Below are 18,312 nucleotides of genomic sequence, written 5' to 3' on the forward strand. Positions count from 1 at the left end.
ACCCATTTTATATTCCTACCAGCAGTGTGGGAGAGTTCTGATTTCTCCATATCCTTGCCAACACTTGTTATTTTCCTTTTTAAAAATTTAATTATAGCCATCCAGTTGGTATAAAGTGATATCTTAATTCAGTTTTCATTTGCATTTCCCTGATGACTCATCATGTTGAACATCTTTTCATGTGCTTATTGGCCATTTGTATATCTCCTTCGGAGAAATGTCTGTTCAGATCTTTACCCATTTTTTAATTGGGTTATTTGTCTTTTTTGTAATTGATTATAATAGTTCTTTATATATTCTAGATTCAGGTCCTGTCAGAGAGAGGATGTTCAAATATTTGGTCCCATTCTGTGTGTTGATGATGTCTTTCAAGCACAAAAGCTTTACATTTTGATGAGGTCCAATTTATCTACTTTTTTCTTTTATTGCTCCTGATTTTGGTATCATATCTAGCAATCCCTTCCCAAATCTTACGCCCCCTTGTGTTTTCTTCTAACAGTTATCTAGCGTTAGCTCTTACCTTTAGGTCTTTGATCCTTTTTGAGTAGGATTTTGGACATGGAGTGAGGTAGGGGTCCAACTTCCTTCTTTTGCAAGTGGATACCCAGTTGTCCCAGCACCATCTGTTGATGGTGTTTCCCTCCATTGGGTGGGCAGCCCTTTCAAAAATCAGTTGGCCATAGACAAATGGGTTTATTTGGATCCTTGGTCTTTATCCTCTAACCTCCTCTACATTCTCATCTCCAGGGGTCAGTATTTGGATTATGAGAAGGAGGAAGTGGAAGCTCAACCACGGCAGTGGAAGAAATACGATTTTCACTATGACAATGTGCTCTGGGCTCTGCTGACACTGTTCACAGTGTCCACGGGAGAAGGGTGGCCCATGTGAGTGTTCATATGGTTCATTGTGTTTGATCAGGCTAGAGAAGAGGGGCAACTCGGACAGGGAGTCCCATACTCTGCATCTGTTTGTGTTTTAGTCACTCAGCAAATACCCCATAGGCTCTTGTATCTACCAGGTAAGACATAGCTCTGCCTTCCAGGAGTGGGGTGGCCTGGGAAGAGGAGGAGATTACACCAAAGCACACCGCATAGTGATTTCCTGAAAGTCCTTTTTGAGTAGCTGAAGGTCAGAAGTGAATGGGGCTATTCAGCATCTCCCTGTGCTACTCCTCTGGCCTCAGTTAAGGGTAGACAGAAGGATGTATGTGTTCAGTTGCCACACTGGATAACAGGGAGGACCACCACTCAGAAGGTGGGATCAATGCTCTGACAGGTGGCCCAGGGCTTTCCAAAGGCAGGTGAGGCTGGGTATGAGCTGGTGAGCTGGGCATGAGCAGGTGTGAGCCGGGAGTGAGCAGGGCAGGGCACAACTCGTGGGCCTCCACCTCTCCTGGGGTTAGGACATTAGGCACTGGAGACCTCCCCTTGGTGGCTCTCCAACAGTCCTGAGTACAAACCCCATCAGTAAGGTAGCCCACCTCCAGGAGGTTGCAGTCCTGGGGGGTGGGGTGGGACAGGCTTTGGCCTGCCATGTTGAGCCTCCTTTTCTCTTGCCATCTCTGGGCTCAGGTATGGAAGCCTCACCTGTGATACAGGTCTTGATTTCCCCATGGGTCTGTACTCAGGGGTCCCCCTGACTCTTGGTGTTTGCTCTTGACACAGGGTCCTGAAACACTCTGTGGATGCCACCTATGAGGAGCAGGGCCCAAGCCCCGGGTACCGCATGGAGCTATCCATCTTCTATGTGGTCTACTTTGTGGTCTTCCCCTTCTTCTTCGTCAATATCTTTGTGGCCTTGATTATCATCACCTTCCAGGAGCAGGGGGACAAGGTGATGTCTGAGTGCAGCCTGGAGAAGAACGAGGTGGGTGGCTCCCTCTTCTGTCCCCTGTGCATATGTACAGTGGACACTCTGCTGGGCTCGCTTGATGGGCAGCATGGGCAGGACCATTGGAAGCCAGTACAGCACAGAGAGAGACTGAGTGTGGGTGGTCAGGGCTGCCTGCGAGGATGAAGGAGACAGGCGTGGGTGCAGTGGGTGCTACAGTGTGGGGTTCTCCCCAGACAAGTTCTCAGTGCTCCTTTCTTTCCACACAGAGGGCTTGCATTGACTTTGCCATCAGCGCCAAGCCCCTGACACGGTACATGCCCCAGGACAAGCAGTCGTTCCAGTACAAGACGTGGACGTTTGTTGTGTCTCCGCCCTTTGAGTACTTCATCATGGCCATGATTGCCCTCAACACGGTGGTGCTGATGATGAAGGTGTGCGGGCCCAGTACGGGGGCAGTGGGTGGCCGCTGGGTGTGAGAGAACTGTAGTTACATTTGACCATGTCCTGGTCAGCATGGGATGCCTATGGAAGCCAGTGCCATAGGTTGCGCATGGGCTGAGTTGGTGAGAATGTCCTAGGAGGAGATGGGGAGAGCAGGACGGGGTGTCCGTGTGCTGGGCAGGCATGCAGTTCTCTCTGCATGCAGTGCTCTGGCAGAAGGTCACGGTGATCCCTGGTGGGGTGTCTTGGGGCAGTTGAACCTATGGCCAATGACACTCATTCCCCGTGCAGTTCTACAATGCACCCTATGAATACGAGCTGATGTTGAAATGCCTGAACATTGTGTTCACATCCATGTTCTCCATGGAATGCGTGCTGAAGATCATCGCCTTTGGGGTGCTGGTAGGTGCCTTGACTCCCTCTTGGCCTCTTGGTGGTCTGCATTGTGGCTCCCCATCTGTAGAGAGACCTGCAGAGACTTACAGCATGGAGCTGGGAATCCCCCAAGCCCCCAGAGGAAATGTGACCTTGTAGGGGCGCTAAGGAAGGGGCTGCTCTAATGCTCTCAGCTGCCTGAGCTCTGCCCCCAGCTCAGTTCCTGGAGACAGATGGAGCCAGATTCCTCCTCTCTGGACTCACAGCTCTCAGTCTGCACCTGCCCAGACCCACAGGTGTTTACTTACCCAGCTGTGGTGTCCCACCTGGGGTGGCCCATCTGTCCCTTTGCCCCTTTCTTGATTAGGAGCCATGTCTTGCAACTCCTTGCCTGGCAGAAACCCTCACCAGCCACTAGCAGTAACTGCTCTTTTTTCTCTCTAGAACTATTTCAGAGATGCCTGGAATGTCTTTGACTTTGTCACTGTGTTGGGAAGTATTACTGATATTTTAGTAACAGAGATTGCGGTAAGTAGCATTTCCTGTCCCTCCTCGAGGGCCCCAGCGTGATTTCCTTCTAGGTGGTGCTCCCTCAGTGTGCCTCCAGGTCCTAAGTGTTAGCTCCTCTTCTCTTGCTAGAGTTCCCCAGGAGCCCCTGGAAAGAAGGAGTCTCCTCTCCAGAGGTGGAGTTGGGGACTGAGGACTGATTGAAAAAAATGCTTTTTCTTGGATAAGAAAGTGGTTCCCAAAAGGTCTTCCAGTTTGGTGGCCTGAGAGCCACCTGGGAGCTCCATGGTAACAACTGACCAGGAAGACAAGAGTCTTTTAAATCTGTGTGTGTCTAACAAATCTAACAATTTGGCACCAAAATTACATAAACTAAAATCAACAAGAATATAGGATATTTTAAAATACCAGGTTTGTTTTACATGTTTGTACGTGTGTGTATAAATAAAACTAGACAATCTCATTCATGTTAAACATGCATGGATTATATGTAAAAACTGACCAAGTGCTAGAATATAAACTTGTCTCAACAAATTTCAAAGAATCTGAATCATAAAGCAATATTCTTTGAGTACAGTGCTTTCTCTTAGAATTAAATGGCAAAAAATCTCATCTCTGTCTTATGTTGAATTCTCTAGGAGCATCACCTGAGATGGGGTGCTTGTACAAATCATTTCTTAGGAAGTAGTCCCAGGCAAAACCATTAGAGAGTGGATTGGGGAACTGATGGGTAAGAGAAGGAGGACCAGAAATGTATCTGGAGCCAAGTTGGGGGTGAATTTGGCTCATCCCTCACTGGGGGTGGTCGCACTTCAGAGCTGCAAACCTCTTCCTCTGTACCTGTTAGTGCTCAGCTAAGGGCTACAGCTGGAGGTGTTAATGGTCAGACACCTCCGGCTCTTCTGAGTATACCCCGTGTGCAGGCAAAGCAGGCTCTGGCACCTGCTGGGGGTGCAGGAATGTCAGATTCCATGGTAACAGGGCCACATGGTGCCCGTTCAGTGGTAACAAGTGTCTGCTGTGCCACCCTGGCTCTGCTCAACCCTTGTACACACCTCACACTGGGTTTACTTCACTCATTCTTCAGGATGGTGCTGGTCACCATCTCTGGAAGAAGAGGGTTGGTAACCAGCTGGAGTTGATCTGAGTTAAGTTGATGTTCATTAACTCATTCTTCCTCTGACCCTTTTGAGGTCCCCTGAATGGTGGCCATCTGCTGCTCTGGTTGCTGGCCTGGTAGGTGGCCCACACTGTCATCCACTGTAACCTAAGTCCCTGATTGCCATACTTGTGCTCCAGCTGCCGTGGTAGTCCAGTCATAGTTAAGACTGGTCATAGAAACACCTAGAAAGGCCCCAGTGAACCTCCTGATGTCCAGATAGACTTCTTCCTGCCCCTATGTACTGGTAGCTCTGCCCTTCTCAATAACCAGCATATGGGGCACCTGGGCAGCTCAGTCAGGTAAGTGTCTAACTCTTGATTTCTGCTCAGGTGATGATCTCACAGTTGTGAGATCAGTCCCTGAGTTGGGCTCAGTGCGGTGTGTGGAGCCTGCTTGGGATTCTCTCTCTCTCTCTCTCTCTCTCTCTCTCTGCCCCTTCCCTGTTCTCTCTGTCTCAAAAAGTAAACAAACAAACAAGCAAACATAAAACAAAGAATAACCAGCATCAAATACCCTGGCCAGTATGGAAACTATGCTCTGCCTGTTTTTCTTAAGGCATGTTCCACAGTGGAAGCTTTCCCTACTCCTTGAGCCAGGACCTCTAGATTTGCCATACCTAAACTTGGGGAGAGGGAGCACAAAGTCTGCCCTCAGTAGCTGGAGTGATACTGAGAGGGGCTACCCCTAATTCTACCCCTTGCTTCCTGGGTCTGGACGTTTTACCAGTTGGGCACCCAGTACCGCCTCTTGGCCATCAGTTCATCTTAAAGGACAACATCCCAACCCCATGAGGTATATAGCACCAAGCCAGCATTTAATCTGTGCCTTTAAGAGTCTGTTTCAACATTTTATTAGGTTAGCATCTCCTGAATGATGTTGAATATGATATGGATCCTGAGTCATGTGTCCTTTGTAGCTCCTGTGCTTATGCTGAGCTGATGTTATGTGGAATCCCATGTTGATGAATCTCTGATACTAGCGTAGGCCAAGGTATTCCGTCAGCAAAGACGAACCCACACCCAGGATATGAGTGATCCCACTTGAGATAAATCACTGCTGTTTCCAGGTGAAAGGATTCCCATGTAAGCAACTTAGTACCAAGGGGCTGATTGACAGCCTGAAGTGTGGTACACTGTAAAGGCCTAGCTGACTTCTGCTCATAGCAGGCTGGATGTTCAGCAGCGGCCATGGCTGGATCAGCTTTGTTGAGAGGGAGCCCAGCTGGGTGGCTCAGGCACAGCCTTCATCTCAGCCACCACAGTCACTTCATTCATGGATCTACTGTATAAACACTGGGGCTGTTGAGGATGGAGGCTGGCTGTTACCTGTTGGGCAAACGATCTCAGGAGCTGGTTCTTAGTGCCCCTACAGCTGTGGATGCTCTGGTGGACCTGGTTGTGTATTACAAGGACCTGCACGTCACGTACATTCCCCAGACCCATCCAGCCTTTCCCCAAACTTTGTTCTTTCTGGAGTCCTGACAAGGCTTTAGCTCTTGCCAGAGGTCCTGTAGTCCATACCACAGGCAACTTCTTTCTCCATAGACACCATGGCTGATGAGGTACCCAGAGCACCACCCAGAGCTCTGCTTCACCACTGCCTTTAAGGTTGTCTCTGTGTGGGACTCTACTGAGGCTGTACCAATTTATTGAGCCAACTGCTCCATAAATCAGGTTGGCTATAGTGATCATCCCATGATTCACTGGGGTCAGGGTGAGCTCAGGAAGACAGAGTTGCAGCAAAGGTGAGACATCTGAGGCACTGGGCCACCTGTCATATGACTGTGTCTTCTAGACATGCTTGGGTTTGGCCCTGGATGCAGCACTTCTGTCATATGCAGGATTGATGACGGGCCTGCCACATATACTCATAAGGAGAAACTTTGGTACCATAGGCACTGTTGTTTCATGGTCAGATGCAGTCTCCACCCAGGGCCCAGTATCCAGGAGTAGCCCTCTCATTGGTGATGTCTGTAGCAGATGACATGGCCTTGTTCCAGAATCCTAGGTCTTTGCATTGGCTTTTCTATGTAGGCTTTCCAGCGACTCCACACAGTGTCTTTATCTACCACAGATACCCCAGCACTGTGGAATCTGTTGCATTTTATGGCCCAAGGTATAGTGCTCCTGGTACTGCAGCATGGATCTGCTAGAGACCCCTCTCTTGCTCTGAAATCTCTCAAAGCCGGCAGCTTTGTGTCACCTGATAAATAGGTCACAGCAGTATTTCCTTTGTGGTAAATGCCATCTCTGAAACCCAAGGAAGCCTATGAGAAGTAGGAAGTGTGAGGTGTGATAACTGATTTGTCTTTTACCTTGGGATCCATGTCCTGACGTGGCTCATACCACTGATTATAGTAGTCTTATGTGTTAAGTTTCCACCTAAAATACAAGGAAAGATTATTCCAATCCTAAACAAATTCTTCCAGTGAATAGAAAAAGAGTGAACATTTCCTATTTGTATGAGACTAGTATAATCTTGATACTAAAACTTTTTAATTGAGTATAATATGGGAAGATCATAATCCACACTCATTAATGTAGATACAGACACATCAGAAAGTCTAATTTACATTAACAGATCAAAGGACACTGTTAATGTGATTCTGTCTTGGCTCCAGAGAAGATGTATGGTAAAACTCAAATTGTATTCATAATAGAAATTATTGGTAATCTAGGAATTACTGACTTGATGAAGAGAATTTACCAAAAAATCCTATGCAAACATCATATAATGGTTAAATTTGGCAACAATTCCCTTTACAATCAGAGAAGGGCAATGATATTTGTAAGCACTACTTCTTTTCAACATTGAACTTCAGGTCCTGGTCAGTTAAATAAATTGAATGTTAGCCCCACGAAGACAGAGGTTTTTGCCTGTTTGGTTCACTGCCATATTCCAGGACTTAGAATAGTGTCTGACACTTTAGGTATTCAGTAGACACTTGTTGAATGAATAAGACAAGAAAAATAAATAAAATGTCTAAGTATTAGAACAGGAATAGGCAAAGCTGTCATTATTCCTAGATAACATTATTAGCTATTGATGAAATCTGGAAAAATGTAACACTGATAAAGAGTGTTTAGGATGGTTGCTGAGTAGATTACCTGAGTGAGTAGTTGACTGCATGCCATTACAGCATTAGCAGTCCTGACAGTAAACCTAACAGCATACATACGCAAGGTCTATGTATGGAAAAGTGCTAAACCTCAGTGAAAGATAGTAAAGAAGACTTAAGTAGATGGTGTTCTATTGCACAGTAAATAATTAGTGTCAATCTCAGAGATAATTTTGTCCAGATTGATATGTAGGTTCAATGTAATTTCAATACAAATACCACTGATTTTTTTTTGTTTGTGTGTTTTGGAAATTGACAATTTGCTTATAAAACTCATCAGAGAGAGCAAAGGCACCCAAATACTCAAGATATGTAAGAAGCAGAAGGTGCTGCTGCAGCTGTGGGGTGGGGGGACAGTTCCCATCAATGATAAGACTTATTATAAAGCGAGAACATTAAGAATATGGAGCTGACACAGGGATAGTAAATAAGCCAATGGACAGAATCAAGAGTTTAGAGTCAAAATCACTCGTGTATGAAAACTTGATGTATGACCCTGTTACTTAATGGGGAGACAGTTCAATAATTGATGTGGGTATAATGACTATCCATATCAGGAAAACCAGAAATTGAATCTTCACACCATTTACAAAAAAAAAAAAATCTATTTCAAATGGATGAAAATACTTAAATATAACAGGGAAAACTTTAAAACTCTTAGAAGAAAATACAGGAGATTATCTTTAAGACCTTGGGATAGGGACTGTTTGCATAAGCAAAATATACGAAGCACCAGCCATAACTGGAACAATTTTTCTATAAAATAAAAAGTTTCTGTTTATCAAAAGAAGAAAGGACAGTCCATTAACAGGGAGGGGTTGTTTGCATCACATTCCTTCATTTATCCGTTATAAATATTTATGCACTGCCTGTCATGTGCTAAGAAGTATTCTAAGTGCAGGGACAAAAGATGAAAATCTCTGCTCTTCTGGAGTTTCGTTCCACTGAGAAAGACATGGGTTTTAGACCACGATAGGCCCTGGGAGAAGGCACAGCAGAGAAGGGGTATGAGACATGGCAGGGGTGGGGGTGGTTCCAGGCTTTGATGGCTATGTGTCCAGACAAGATGTCACTGAGATGATGACTTCCAAGCAAAGATGTCTGGGTTTGTGAGGAAGCTGAGCAGGGGACGTCGGGGAACAACACCAAGCCCTGCACCCACCCTATGCCTGCACTCACAAGGGAGGACAATGGGCACACTGCCACAGCAGCAGTGTGGACAGAGGAGATGGGGGGCAGGGAAGACCTTGCAGCTGGAGTAAATTTTGGTTTATGTTGTGAGTGAGTAGGAGGATTTGGAGGGTTTTGTGAAGAGGAGTGACATGATTTGGCTTTTTAGACCAGACCTCTGGCTGCTCTGTTGAGGACACAGTGCAGGGCACAAGCAGAAGCAGCCAGACAACTTAGGGCTGTCTTCGTTTGGGCTATCCCAGGTGGACCCCAAGACAGGTGATCCCCAGGAATTCCAGGGGAGTGATGGAGTGGGCCAGGGAAGGGAGGCATCCAATGCAAGGTGCTATGAAGTCAGTTAGCATTGTGGGTCCTAATGGGGAGCTCTAAGCCTTAGTTACCCCAGCAAGTGCAAGTGACTGGGGTATTTTTCACCAAGTGCTGTCTGCCACTGGTTGAAGGCTGGTGGCAGGAGGGGGAGAATTCTCAGGAAAAATAGATGTAGATGCTGACAACTGAGTATCGGCCCTGTGGGGATGAGTGCCATGAGCATCACTGCAGAGAGCCCAGCAGAGGGACTGGGTGTTTGGGCTAAGGCGAGAGACTGTCATTCTGGACGTATTTTCCGGGAGAGATGTAGATGGACCAAATGTGGGTGTGACAGTTGAGGCAAGAATGACATCAAAGTCTAAGCACTTGGAAAATGGGTTGTCATTAATGAGAATGGAAAAGAATGTGGGTGGAACAGGTTTGTTGTGGACAGTCAGGATGCAATTTGTGCATGTTAGATTTGAGTTGCCTGGTGGCCTTCTCAAAGGAATTGTCCAAAAGGTAGTTGGACAGATGGGCCTGGAGTTTGGAGGAGAGATTCATGCCAGTGGCGTAAGATTGGGAATCATGAGCGTATAAGATGGTATCAGATCCATGAGACTGAATGAGGTCAGTAAAGGAGAGAAAAGAATGAGCTATTGAGGTCTGCGATGTGCCAACACGTAGTGACAAAGGCATAGCTGGAGGACAGAGAAGTTTTCCAAACCACTAGCAAACGTTAGTGTCCAGACTCTGCAAGGCTTTTCTGTGATCAGTAAGAAAAACAAAAGTGACCAAATTAAAAAATGAGGTATTTTAATAAGAAACAGAAATGGCCAGGGGTACCTGGGTGGCTCAGTCAGTTAAGCGTCCAACTTTAGCTCATGTCACGATCTCGTGGTCTGAGAGTTCAAGCCCTGCGTTGGGCTCTGTGCCGGCAGCTCAGAGCCTGGAGCCTGCTTCAGGTTCTGTGTCTCCCTCTCTCTCTCTGCCCCTCTCCTGCTCAAGCTCTGTCTCTCCTCTCTCTCTCTCTCTCTCAAAAATAAATAAACATAAAAAATCTTTAAGAAAAAAGAAACAGAAATGGCCAATAAACACAGGAAAAGGTGCTCAAGCTTACTTGTGATCAAAGAAATGTAAAGTGAAATGATATTGAGGTATCATTTCACACCCTCTGGTTTGTCAAACAGGAATTCTGACCATGCCAACGGTTAGCAAGGAAGTGGGACATCCAGAACCTGCACAGTACTGCGGGGGTGTCTGTTGGGCAACCTCTTTGGAAAGGTGTGGCAGTCCCTAGAAAGTTGAACATATGCATGCAGCTCAGCACCTTCTCTCTTAGGGACATATGCCAGAGCGCATCTGGGCTGGTGACCTGGGGCCACTGTCACACACGTTTGTGGCAGTGTTGTTTTCAGTAGCAGCAGAATGCGCCAATTGTCACGATACAATAACATAGGGAAGCCCACGCACACTGTGAGTATGAGGGTGACCTCCATGTCCAGAGAGGTGCTTCTCACAAACTGGGTTGGCTCACCATGGCTTAAAAGTTTGTCCAAGTCCAAAAAGGCTGCGCACAGTATCGTCCCGTTTTACAAAGGTTAAGAACAGTCAAGTAAAATGCATTTTAAGAGTTTGTGGTAAGACAGTAAAGAGAAGCACTTATTAACAAGAATTAAGGGCAGCTACTATGTCCAGGCAGGAGAAAGGGAGACAGGATGGACTTCAAAGGTAATGGTGACATTCTTGTTTTTTTAAGCTGGGTGAAGGATATATGGTTTTTTTTATTTTTTATTATTTTTCTTTAAAATGCGTCTACACACATTTATACATATTCTTTTGTTTATGTGGCATGCTTCACGGTTTTCAAAAATTAATAATCCAAATAATCTGGGCAAAAGTCCAAGGGTTCTCATTTAACACAAAAACGGAGGTTCTTATGTGCCACCAACTGTTGGTGTTGAGACATTGCCCAAGTGCTTCTCATCCAGAAATAGTTTGTACTATTGTGGTGTCTTCTGATCCCTGCAGGCCTCCTCCTTGGACACACGTATCTTTGTTTCCCGGATAAAGGGATCCAAACATTGAGCTCCCAGGACACAGCTCTGGGGGTTTCTTCATGCGTATGCGTCCTTGCCAGAGAGGGCAGACTGATGAGAGGGCATCAAGGGTGGGGCGTGCCAGTCGTGCAGAGAGCACGATGCCTTCTAGGGGAGCCTCCCCCTCAGAAGAGGCCCACACACAAGGCAGAGGCCTTCTGCAGTGCAGGTGGCCGGAGTAGCCCAGTCTCTTACTTCAAGTAAGCCCACCATGGCCGCTCCCAGCAGCCTCTGACGCCCAGCAGGGCTGGGGGTAGGGCCGAGAAGCCACTTGGCTTGGAAGCTCCACTGTGCCCTGACCACTAGCACTCTCAGAGCTCAGTCCATCACCCTGTCCTGCCTAGAGGAGAAGAGATGAAAGGAAGCCGTCGTGTGGATTAGTGGTGTCTTTATTTATTTTTTCATCTGTAGTCACTTCATATGTTACTTTGTGAATGTACTTTTTTTTCCTTAGGCAAAAATATGAGTGTCAGTTCCCACCACCAAGTTAACAATCAAAACAGAGCAATAGTCTTAACCAGGGTTATGTAGAGAGCGTTCCCAAGCAAGCATAAAACTGACATTGATTTCTTTGCCTGGAAATAAAAAAAATAAGTGTCTGTGAGTCATCTTTGGATTTGCATTACAAACAGGAATGCAAATGAATGCCACCCTGTCTGCATAACTTACAGATTTCAAAAATATGTTTTGATTTGATGCATTTTAAGCAGAATATGCAAAGTTTACTAAAATCCTAAAATTTTCCAGTTAAGTATTCAAAGTTTAAGTTTTTGCTTGTGTTGATGACTCATTTTCTCTTTTGTTTTCTGTTTTTGTTCTTGATTTACCTTAACCTACCTGCTGACTCACGCCATCCAACCAACATACAATGCGAAAACCATGTCTCCGTCTGTATGTTGCGCACCTGCTGCTCAAACATCCCAATTTGTAAATAATACGCAAATATCCATCCATGAAAACATCACATATAGGAAACGGTTGGTTTCGTGACTTTAAACGGTTCTTAAAATCCTTGCTTTGCTTGCTGTGCTCCTGCTCTTTCTTCCATTTCCTGTGACCCCTAGCCACTGCCTTCCTGAGGTGTGTGGTCAGAGTCTGGCGGTACCCATTCCCTCTGGCCTCTTCTCCTCAGTTCTGGGGGTCCAACAGGGCCTTCTGAAGACCCTCCCGGGAGCCATTTGATTTCAGGAACTGGCTTTGGGTCTAGAGAGGAGGTAGGGTCTTCTTGAGTGAGGCGGGTAAGTGGCCAGTCAGTTTTTCCTGTTGGGATTCGCTCAAAATTGGAGGGGTTTAGTAGGACATGAGTTTGGACCTGATCCTGTAGAGTCCATGGTTTCTCTTGCAACATCTCCCTTCTATCTGTCCTCATCATGCGAACAGACAAGGTCGGTTCTCCCCAGTGGCCTCTGATGATGTCTCCTAGAGCGTTCTTCCCAGACCTGCCCTTTTATAGGGAATCCTCCCCGGGGCTCAGGGCTGGCGGGGATTTGAGATTCTGTCTACATGATTCAGCAGGGGTTGTATAAGGCCTGACCGAGTAGGAAGAGGGGGGTCTGCCCCAGGAGACAGTGGAACACAGGGCTTGTGCTGCAGGCATCACTGATCCTTGTCAGTGTGTGCCCTTGGTCAGAGAGCTTGTGTGGAGTGCAGGCGGCGTGAACTGGGGCTTTCTCCCAGGCCTTTGGGGATGTTTGAGAGGAGAGCGGTTACCAGGAACAGAGGCTGTGACTGGAAATTCACATAAAATAGCAAATATTTGAAATTCCTATTACAGAAAGTCAGTGTTGGTGATAAAGTATTTCACAATTGGAGCGGAAAAGCTTGAGTTTTGAGAAAACGCCATTAGCTGCCACAGAAATCCCAAGCAGTGTGTTCTGCATGGGCTTCGACCCACTCAGGCCCGTTCACAGCCCTGCCCTGTCTGTGCGGGAAGAGCACCCCCTTTGTGCTCCCCCTCTTCGTTCGGAGTGCACGCCTCATCTGACATGCTGGATACGCAGGGCTTTCCTTTCTTTTCTCCATCATCGTCACGTGAGAAGCAAGGAGGGGAGCGGTTTGTTCCACACTAGCTGGGCCTCAGCGCCAGCGTGGAGTGTGGCCCCCAGCTCACCTGCACAGGTCACCCTGCTGTGACCCTGACTCGAGGCTTGACGGTGGGTGCAGGGGATGCCAGTCTGGGCCTGGGGCCAGTTAATAACCCTTTGTGGGGGGCATGTTTCACAATGCCTGGCGCGCTTTTAAATCCCTTTCCTCAGTGATTCCTCACTGTCTGGGCACGATGTCCTAATGTCTCTGTCTTGTGAGTGAGGAAGCAGGGACTCCAAGGAGCTAGGAACAGTATACCCTCAAGATGATCAGCTACCACGTGAAGGGATGTGGTGATGCATCTTTGGGGTGCTCTAGACCCTTTGTGATGTAGAGGCAGAGTAAGGAAACAGTAGGTAAAGTAGTAGGTTGTCCCTGGTGTGACAGAAACCATGGACTCTGGTAGGATAAGGCAGGCTGTGTCCACCTCCAAAGGGTTGGCTGGGGCCAGAGGTGACTATGCACAGCCACGGGGAGGCTGCCGTGTGCTTGCTGCCCCGCCCTCCTGCATGCAGTCCGCATGGTGGTTCCTGGCAGCTCCCACCCCGGGTGCAGCCACAGTGTGCTCAGCCTGCCACGCTGCGCTTGGAGTGTCTGTGGCTGCTGTCACCATCCGTCCTCATGGCTCTCAGGGCTGTCTGTCTGTTGCCATCCCCACCCCTCTCCTGGGTGCCCACTGAAGCCCTGAGAAAAGGAGTCTGGGAGGGGGTGGGGTGGGAACTTGAGTCTCAACAAAATATAGTCAGTGACTTGTTGAATGTTGCATTTGTGCATTAAGTAATTTGGGTGAATAATGCCTTTCCCTGCCTTGTTTGTCTTCCAACCCTTCTTTCTCACCCAGAAGCCTATATTTTTCCCAGTATCTTCAGGAAATCTTCTAGTCTATGCCCGTGGCCTGAGTAGAGTGCTTTGGGCCGGGAAGATGCTGACTGTGTTATAAGTCTTGGCCTCTCCAGACCCAACTGAGCAGACGGTTTCAAAGTAGAGACCTTAGGAGAGGCCAGGCACTTGGAAGCCCCCTCCCCTTCCTCCGATTTATTGTCTTGTACAAAGGATTTCCTGGCACTGTAGACAGAGTCCCCCTCCCATCCTTGTGCCCGTCCTCCTGAGGTGCTGCCTCATTTGAGAGTCCTGGGGCCCATGGAGTGAGTGTGGGTGCTTCTCAGCCATCCTGTACCACTGAAATTCTCTCTCCCCAGCACAGCAGGTGAGGGAGCTGTAGGCAAAAAACTTGTGTACACTCCAGGGTCACACCCTGCCGTCCCCTTCTGCCTTCTTGCTGATCTGGACCACAGTTGGCACCTCCTGCGACTGCCAGACCTCCCACCCCATGACTCCCATATCCAGCCCTCCAGCAGAGGCAGTCCAGAGTCTCCAGCCGCCCTGGTGGAAACCAAAGGAGCAGACAAGGGCTGGGTTGGGGCCGCCGTTCACCAAAGTAAGAGAGAGACTGGTCCCTCCACTGAATGCCTCATCCCAGCCAAGACCAGATGGGCAGTCCTGGAGGGAGGGCACCCAGCTCTCCCCAGGCTCCCAGTGCCTCCTGCACGTGCTCCTCTGCTGCTGCTCTCATTCAACATGCTGTGTTCTCTTTTCTCTTCATTTGACCACTGAATCTGGTGATACGATGTGTCTAAGCCTGAGCTGCTTGCATATGTTAGAACACTCAAGTGGCAGGAAGCTGCTCTCAGGCTGTGGGTGGGCACCTGTTTTCTAAGCAGACAGAGGGTGGGAAGCGGCCTGGGTCTACAAGCACCCCCATCTCGTGGATACCACCCAGAGCCGTGCTCCCTGAAAGGGAGGTGCCAGTAATTCGAGGTGCCCCTGGGCCAGGGCGGAAGCCTCACTCCCAGGTAATCTGTGGAGTCCAGAGATAAAACTGTTTCTTTTTGCGCTTGATTTTGAACCCCTTGGATGAGGGAGCAGTGCTAGTTACCCTGGGATCTCTGGAGCTGAGACCATTTGTGGATTTTGTAAGTGGCTTCCGTGGTGTGAGCAGAGTCACCGACACGCCTCCTGTGGTGACTTGTCTGTAGGCGCCCAGAGCAGCCCCAGGGGGAGTGCTTGCCCCTCTGCCAGGTCCCGGGGCTTCACTGACTGTGTGGAGAAGGGAAGGGCCCTGCCACCAAGCCTGGGGTGGGGCCCTTCAGAGGCTCTCAGCGGAGAAGCAGTTCCGCCCAGCGCTCAGACGGCTCGGCTGTGTCCTGCAAGAGGTGGTCGGTGTTAGAGGCCCAGCCACAGTTGGTCTCCTGGTTTCATCTGGCAGCAAGGAGCTACTTCTGAGAACTTTTCTCTCTGTCCCTCCTTGTCGGGTCCAGGGGAGCCTAGAGTGGTGGGGTTTCTTTGATTTGCTGCATGAGAAGTGATGTGCAACGACAAGCTTTACTTCTGGAAGGTTTTCCGGTGGCCAATTGCTGCTTATACTGTAGAGCAGTGACTTTTTGTTCAGCCTCTCTCTGTATCCACTTTTCTTCAGACCACAGCAAGTCAGGGAGAGGTGGGTGGGGACCAACGTGCCTGCGCTTGCAGGAAGCTGGTTTCCGCAGGTTAGAGAACAGCCTCTCTTCCCTGCAGAACAACTTCATCAACCTCAGCTTCCTACGCCTCTTCCGTGCTGCCCGGCTCATCAAGCTGCTCCGCCAAGGCTACACCATCCGCATCCTGCTGTGGACCTTCGTCCAGTCCTTCAAGGTGAAGCCCAGGCACGGCCAAGTGCCCTGACCCTTCCCTTTGTCATGCACAGTGGTGTGGCCACCCCCTCTCTTGCCACCAGAGCAGCCCCCCTCTTGGAGGCTCCTTGTCGGCACCTATTTTCCTATGGTAGTTTATAAATACATTTTAAGTTATCCAGAGAGTATCTTGATAATGCTCACTGACTCTGAGATAAGCTTTATGACCGATTATAGATGAAGAAACTGAGGTGGTCGCCTGGTAGAGGGGCTTCATGGTCAGTGGGGGTGGATCTGTGGTAGCTGAGGTCTGAGTGGCTCCAGAGACCCGGCCACCATCCACTCCGCAGACGAGGCCCAAGCAAGGTGGCCGTTGGGCCCTCCCTGGAGCTGCTCCGTTTCCTGCGTGTCTCCACAGGCCCTGCCTTACGTGTGTCTGCTCATCGCCATGCTTTTCTTCATCTATGCCATCATTGGCATGCAGGTGGGTGTGCCTGCCAGGATGGGGTGCATGAGGGGTTCCTGTGCCCTGGAGCAGAAGGGCACTCATCACAGTCATCAAATGATAACAATGACACATTGACACTTAGTGATGATTTCTGCGAGCCAGGTATTAGTCTAAGCACTTCATGAACTTAATTCTCAGAAGGGCTGTTCTATCAATAAAGGACACAGAGGTTGGGCACCAAGAGGTTGGATCTGTTGCCCAGAGTGGGGGTAGTAGCTGTGGGAAGATGCACGGCTGTGCTCCTGAGCGGAACCCCACTGAGCCATTGATGGGCAGGTTTGATTGGGTGCTGGACCCCCGTGGTAGTGGAGCATTGGCACATCTTCCTGGTGCTGAGTGGCCTGCAGAGCAGCAGCTGGCCATTTGGATAGTCCAGAGAGTTGCCCTGATCCTTTAGAGGAAATTGCATATTACAGAAGAAAAAAGTCAGCAGGATCACATCAGATCGCTATACTGTCCAATTCAGCGTGGATCATTTAGATTGCTTTTATTTTGCCAAAGAACCCTTTGTCAGCTATTTGGGAAAACATTTAAAAGACGCAAAGCAGTGTTCCAGTTTTAAGCCTTTTGACATCTGGCCTCTTTCCAACAGTAGGGTGGGAGACGGGCCCAAATGTTCATGTGTAGTGGGAGAAGCCACTGTCTTAAAGGCTAGCTGAAAACTGATTTTTAAACTCTGTTTCAAGGATTAAAAAGTTCTCCCATTTTAAAATGTGCTGAGATCTGATGCTATTTAAAACAAATCTATATCTTTTCCTGCTTTGGTCTGTGGATGTACAAACCATAAATGTCATTGAGCTTTGTTTTTGGTGAATATGTGATAGTTCATAAATTTTTCAGCCAGATTCCAGATTTTAAGCCAAGTACAATTACTGACCTGTTTGCATCAATTAAAATGCATAAAAAGCCCATTGTGATATTTGCATAGAAATTTAAAAAGAAACTTTCAAGTAATCTCATAGCTATTACCAATATAATCACTGCTTCAGAATCATTGACGAGAGAGTCAACTTTCAAATGCTTACAGCCCATGTCAACTCAGCTCCAGGTCCCACTTTTACTAGGCATGCACACTTGCATCTGTGGACTTGCTGAGCTGTGGGACATTGACATATTTGGCCTTGGAGAGGTTTCCTCTGCCCTGGAAATGCACAGACACCATCAGAGCTGGAAGCCCTGTTTCCTGCAGCCCCTGCAGTAGTGGTGGTAGCTAAGGGCAGTGTCCTGTGCCGTATGGGTCTTCTTCTGCCTGGCCACAGCTCCTGATGACCCAACAGTATCAGCCTGTGGCCTTCTTTTTTGTTTCAGGTATTTGGAAATATTGCCCTGGATGATGACACCAGCATCAACCGGCACAACAACTTTCGAACATTTTTACAAGCCTTGATGCTGTTGTTCAGGTGTGTTGTTTGGGAAGTCAGCCCACGCTCAGAGGCCTCTCCACCCAGGATGCACAGGGTGTGTGCTGACCCACGGGGCTACCCAGCTTGTGCTGGCCTCCCCTCAATGGACCTTTCCAGCTTCTCCCCTCTTTTCGTTGTCCTTTCCTAAGGGTTCCTGGGCTTCAGTCAGCCTGAGCCCCGTGTTAGTCTGACCTCCACCACCTCGTCTCTGATCCCTGACAGCGACCAAAACGCCTCTAGCAAGGCTGCAGCTGAGAGTCTGGGAGGACAGAAGGTGCCCAGCAAGGCCTTTTTTTGGTGTGCTGGCCATAAGCTTTCCGTCTGTTGGCCTTGTTGATTATGGTGATCTGTGGGATCAGGGGGAAGCAGAGCAGTGGGAACCCCTCTTGATATAGTATGTGCTACTCAGTGACCCAAGGAACTCAGCTGGCCAGAACTGCTGGTCTGAGTGCACCTCCACCTGCCCCCATGGATCACAGGACTGCAATTCTCTAGGCCCCAAGTCAAGTGCCAGGGTGGACTCTTGAGGGCACAGAGCTTGTTTTTGGCCAGAGCTCCCCACCCCCCCACCCCGCAAAGGTGTGCTTGGGAGCGCTTGGTGCCAGCTGCTGTTCTTAGGCACAGCACACCCT

The 18,312-nt window shown here is 48.5% G+C and overlaps 1 protein-coding gene across 1 annotated transcript in view; it reads left to right on the forward strand.

The window, feature by feature from the left end:
* Window positions 1-18,312, forward strand: part of CACNA1B (calcium voltage-gated channel subunit alpha1 B) — a 190,550-nt gene that overhangs the window by 142,762 nt on the left and 29,476 nt on the right. The window contains exons 27-35 of the mRNA XM_030293870.1: window positions 748-885; window positions 1,666-1,867; window positions 2,101-2,265; window positions 2,567-2,677; window positions 3,095-3,178; window positions 11,987-11,992; window positions 15,675-15,791; window positions 16,188-16,253; window positions 17,586-17,677. Coding sequence (XP_030149730.1) covers window positions 748-885; window positions 1,666-1,867; window positions 2,101-2,265; window positions 2,567-2,677; window positions 3,095-3,178; window positions 11,987-11,992; window positions 15,675-15,791; window positions 16,188-16,253; window positions 17,586-17,677 — 981 coding nt within the window. The remainder of the gene's footprint in view (window positions 1-747; window positions 886-1,665; window positions 1,868-2,100; window positions 2,266-2,566; window positions 2,678-3,094; window positions 3,179-11,986; window positions 11,993-15,674; window positions 15,792-16,187; window positions 16,254-17,585; window positions 17,678-18,312) is intronic.

This window comes from Lynx canadensis, chromosome D4, assembly GCF_007474595.2.
Source record: "Lynx canadensis isolate LIC74 chromosome D4, mLynCan4.pri.v2, whole genome shotgun sequence".
Taxonomy (NCBI): domain Eukaryota; kingdom Metazoa; phylum Chordata; class Mammalia; order Carnivora; family Felidae; genus Lynx; species Lynx canadensis.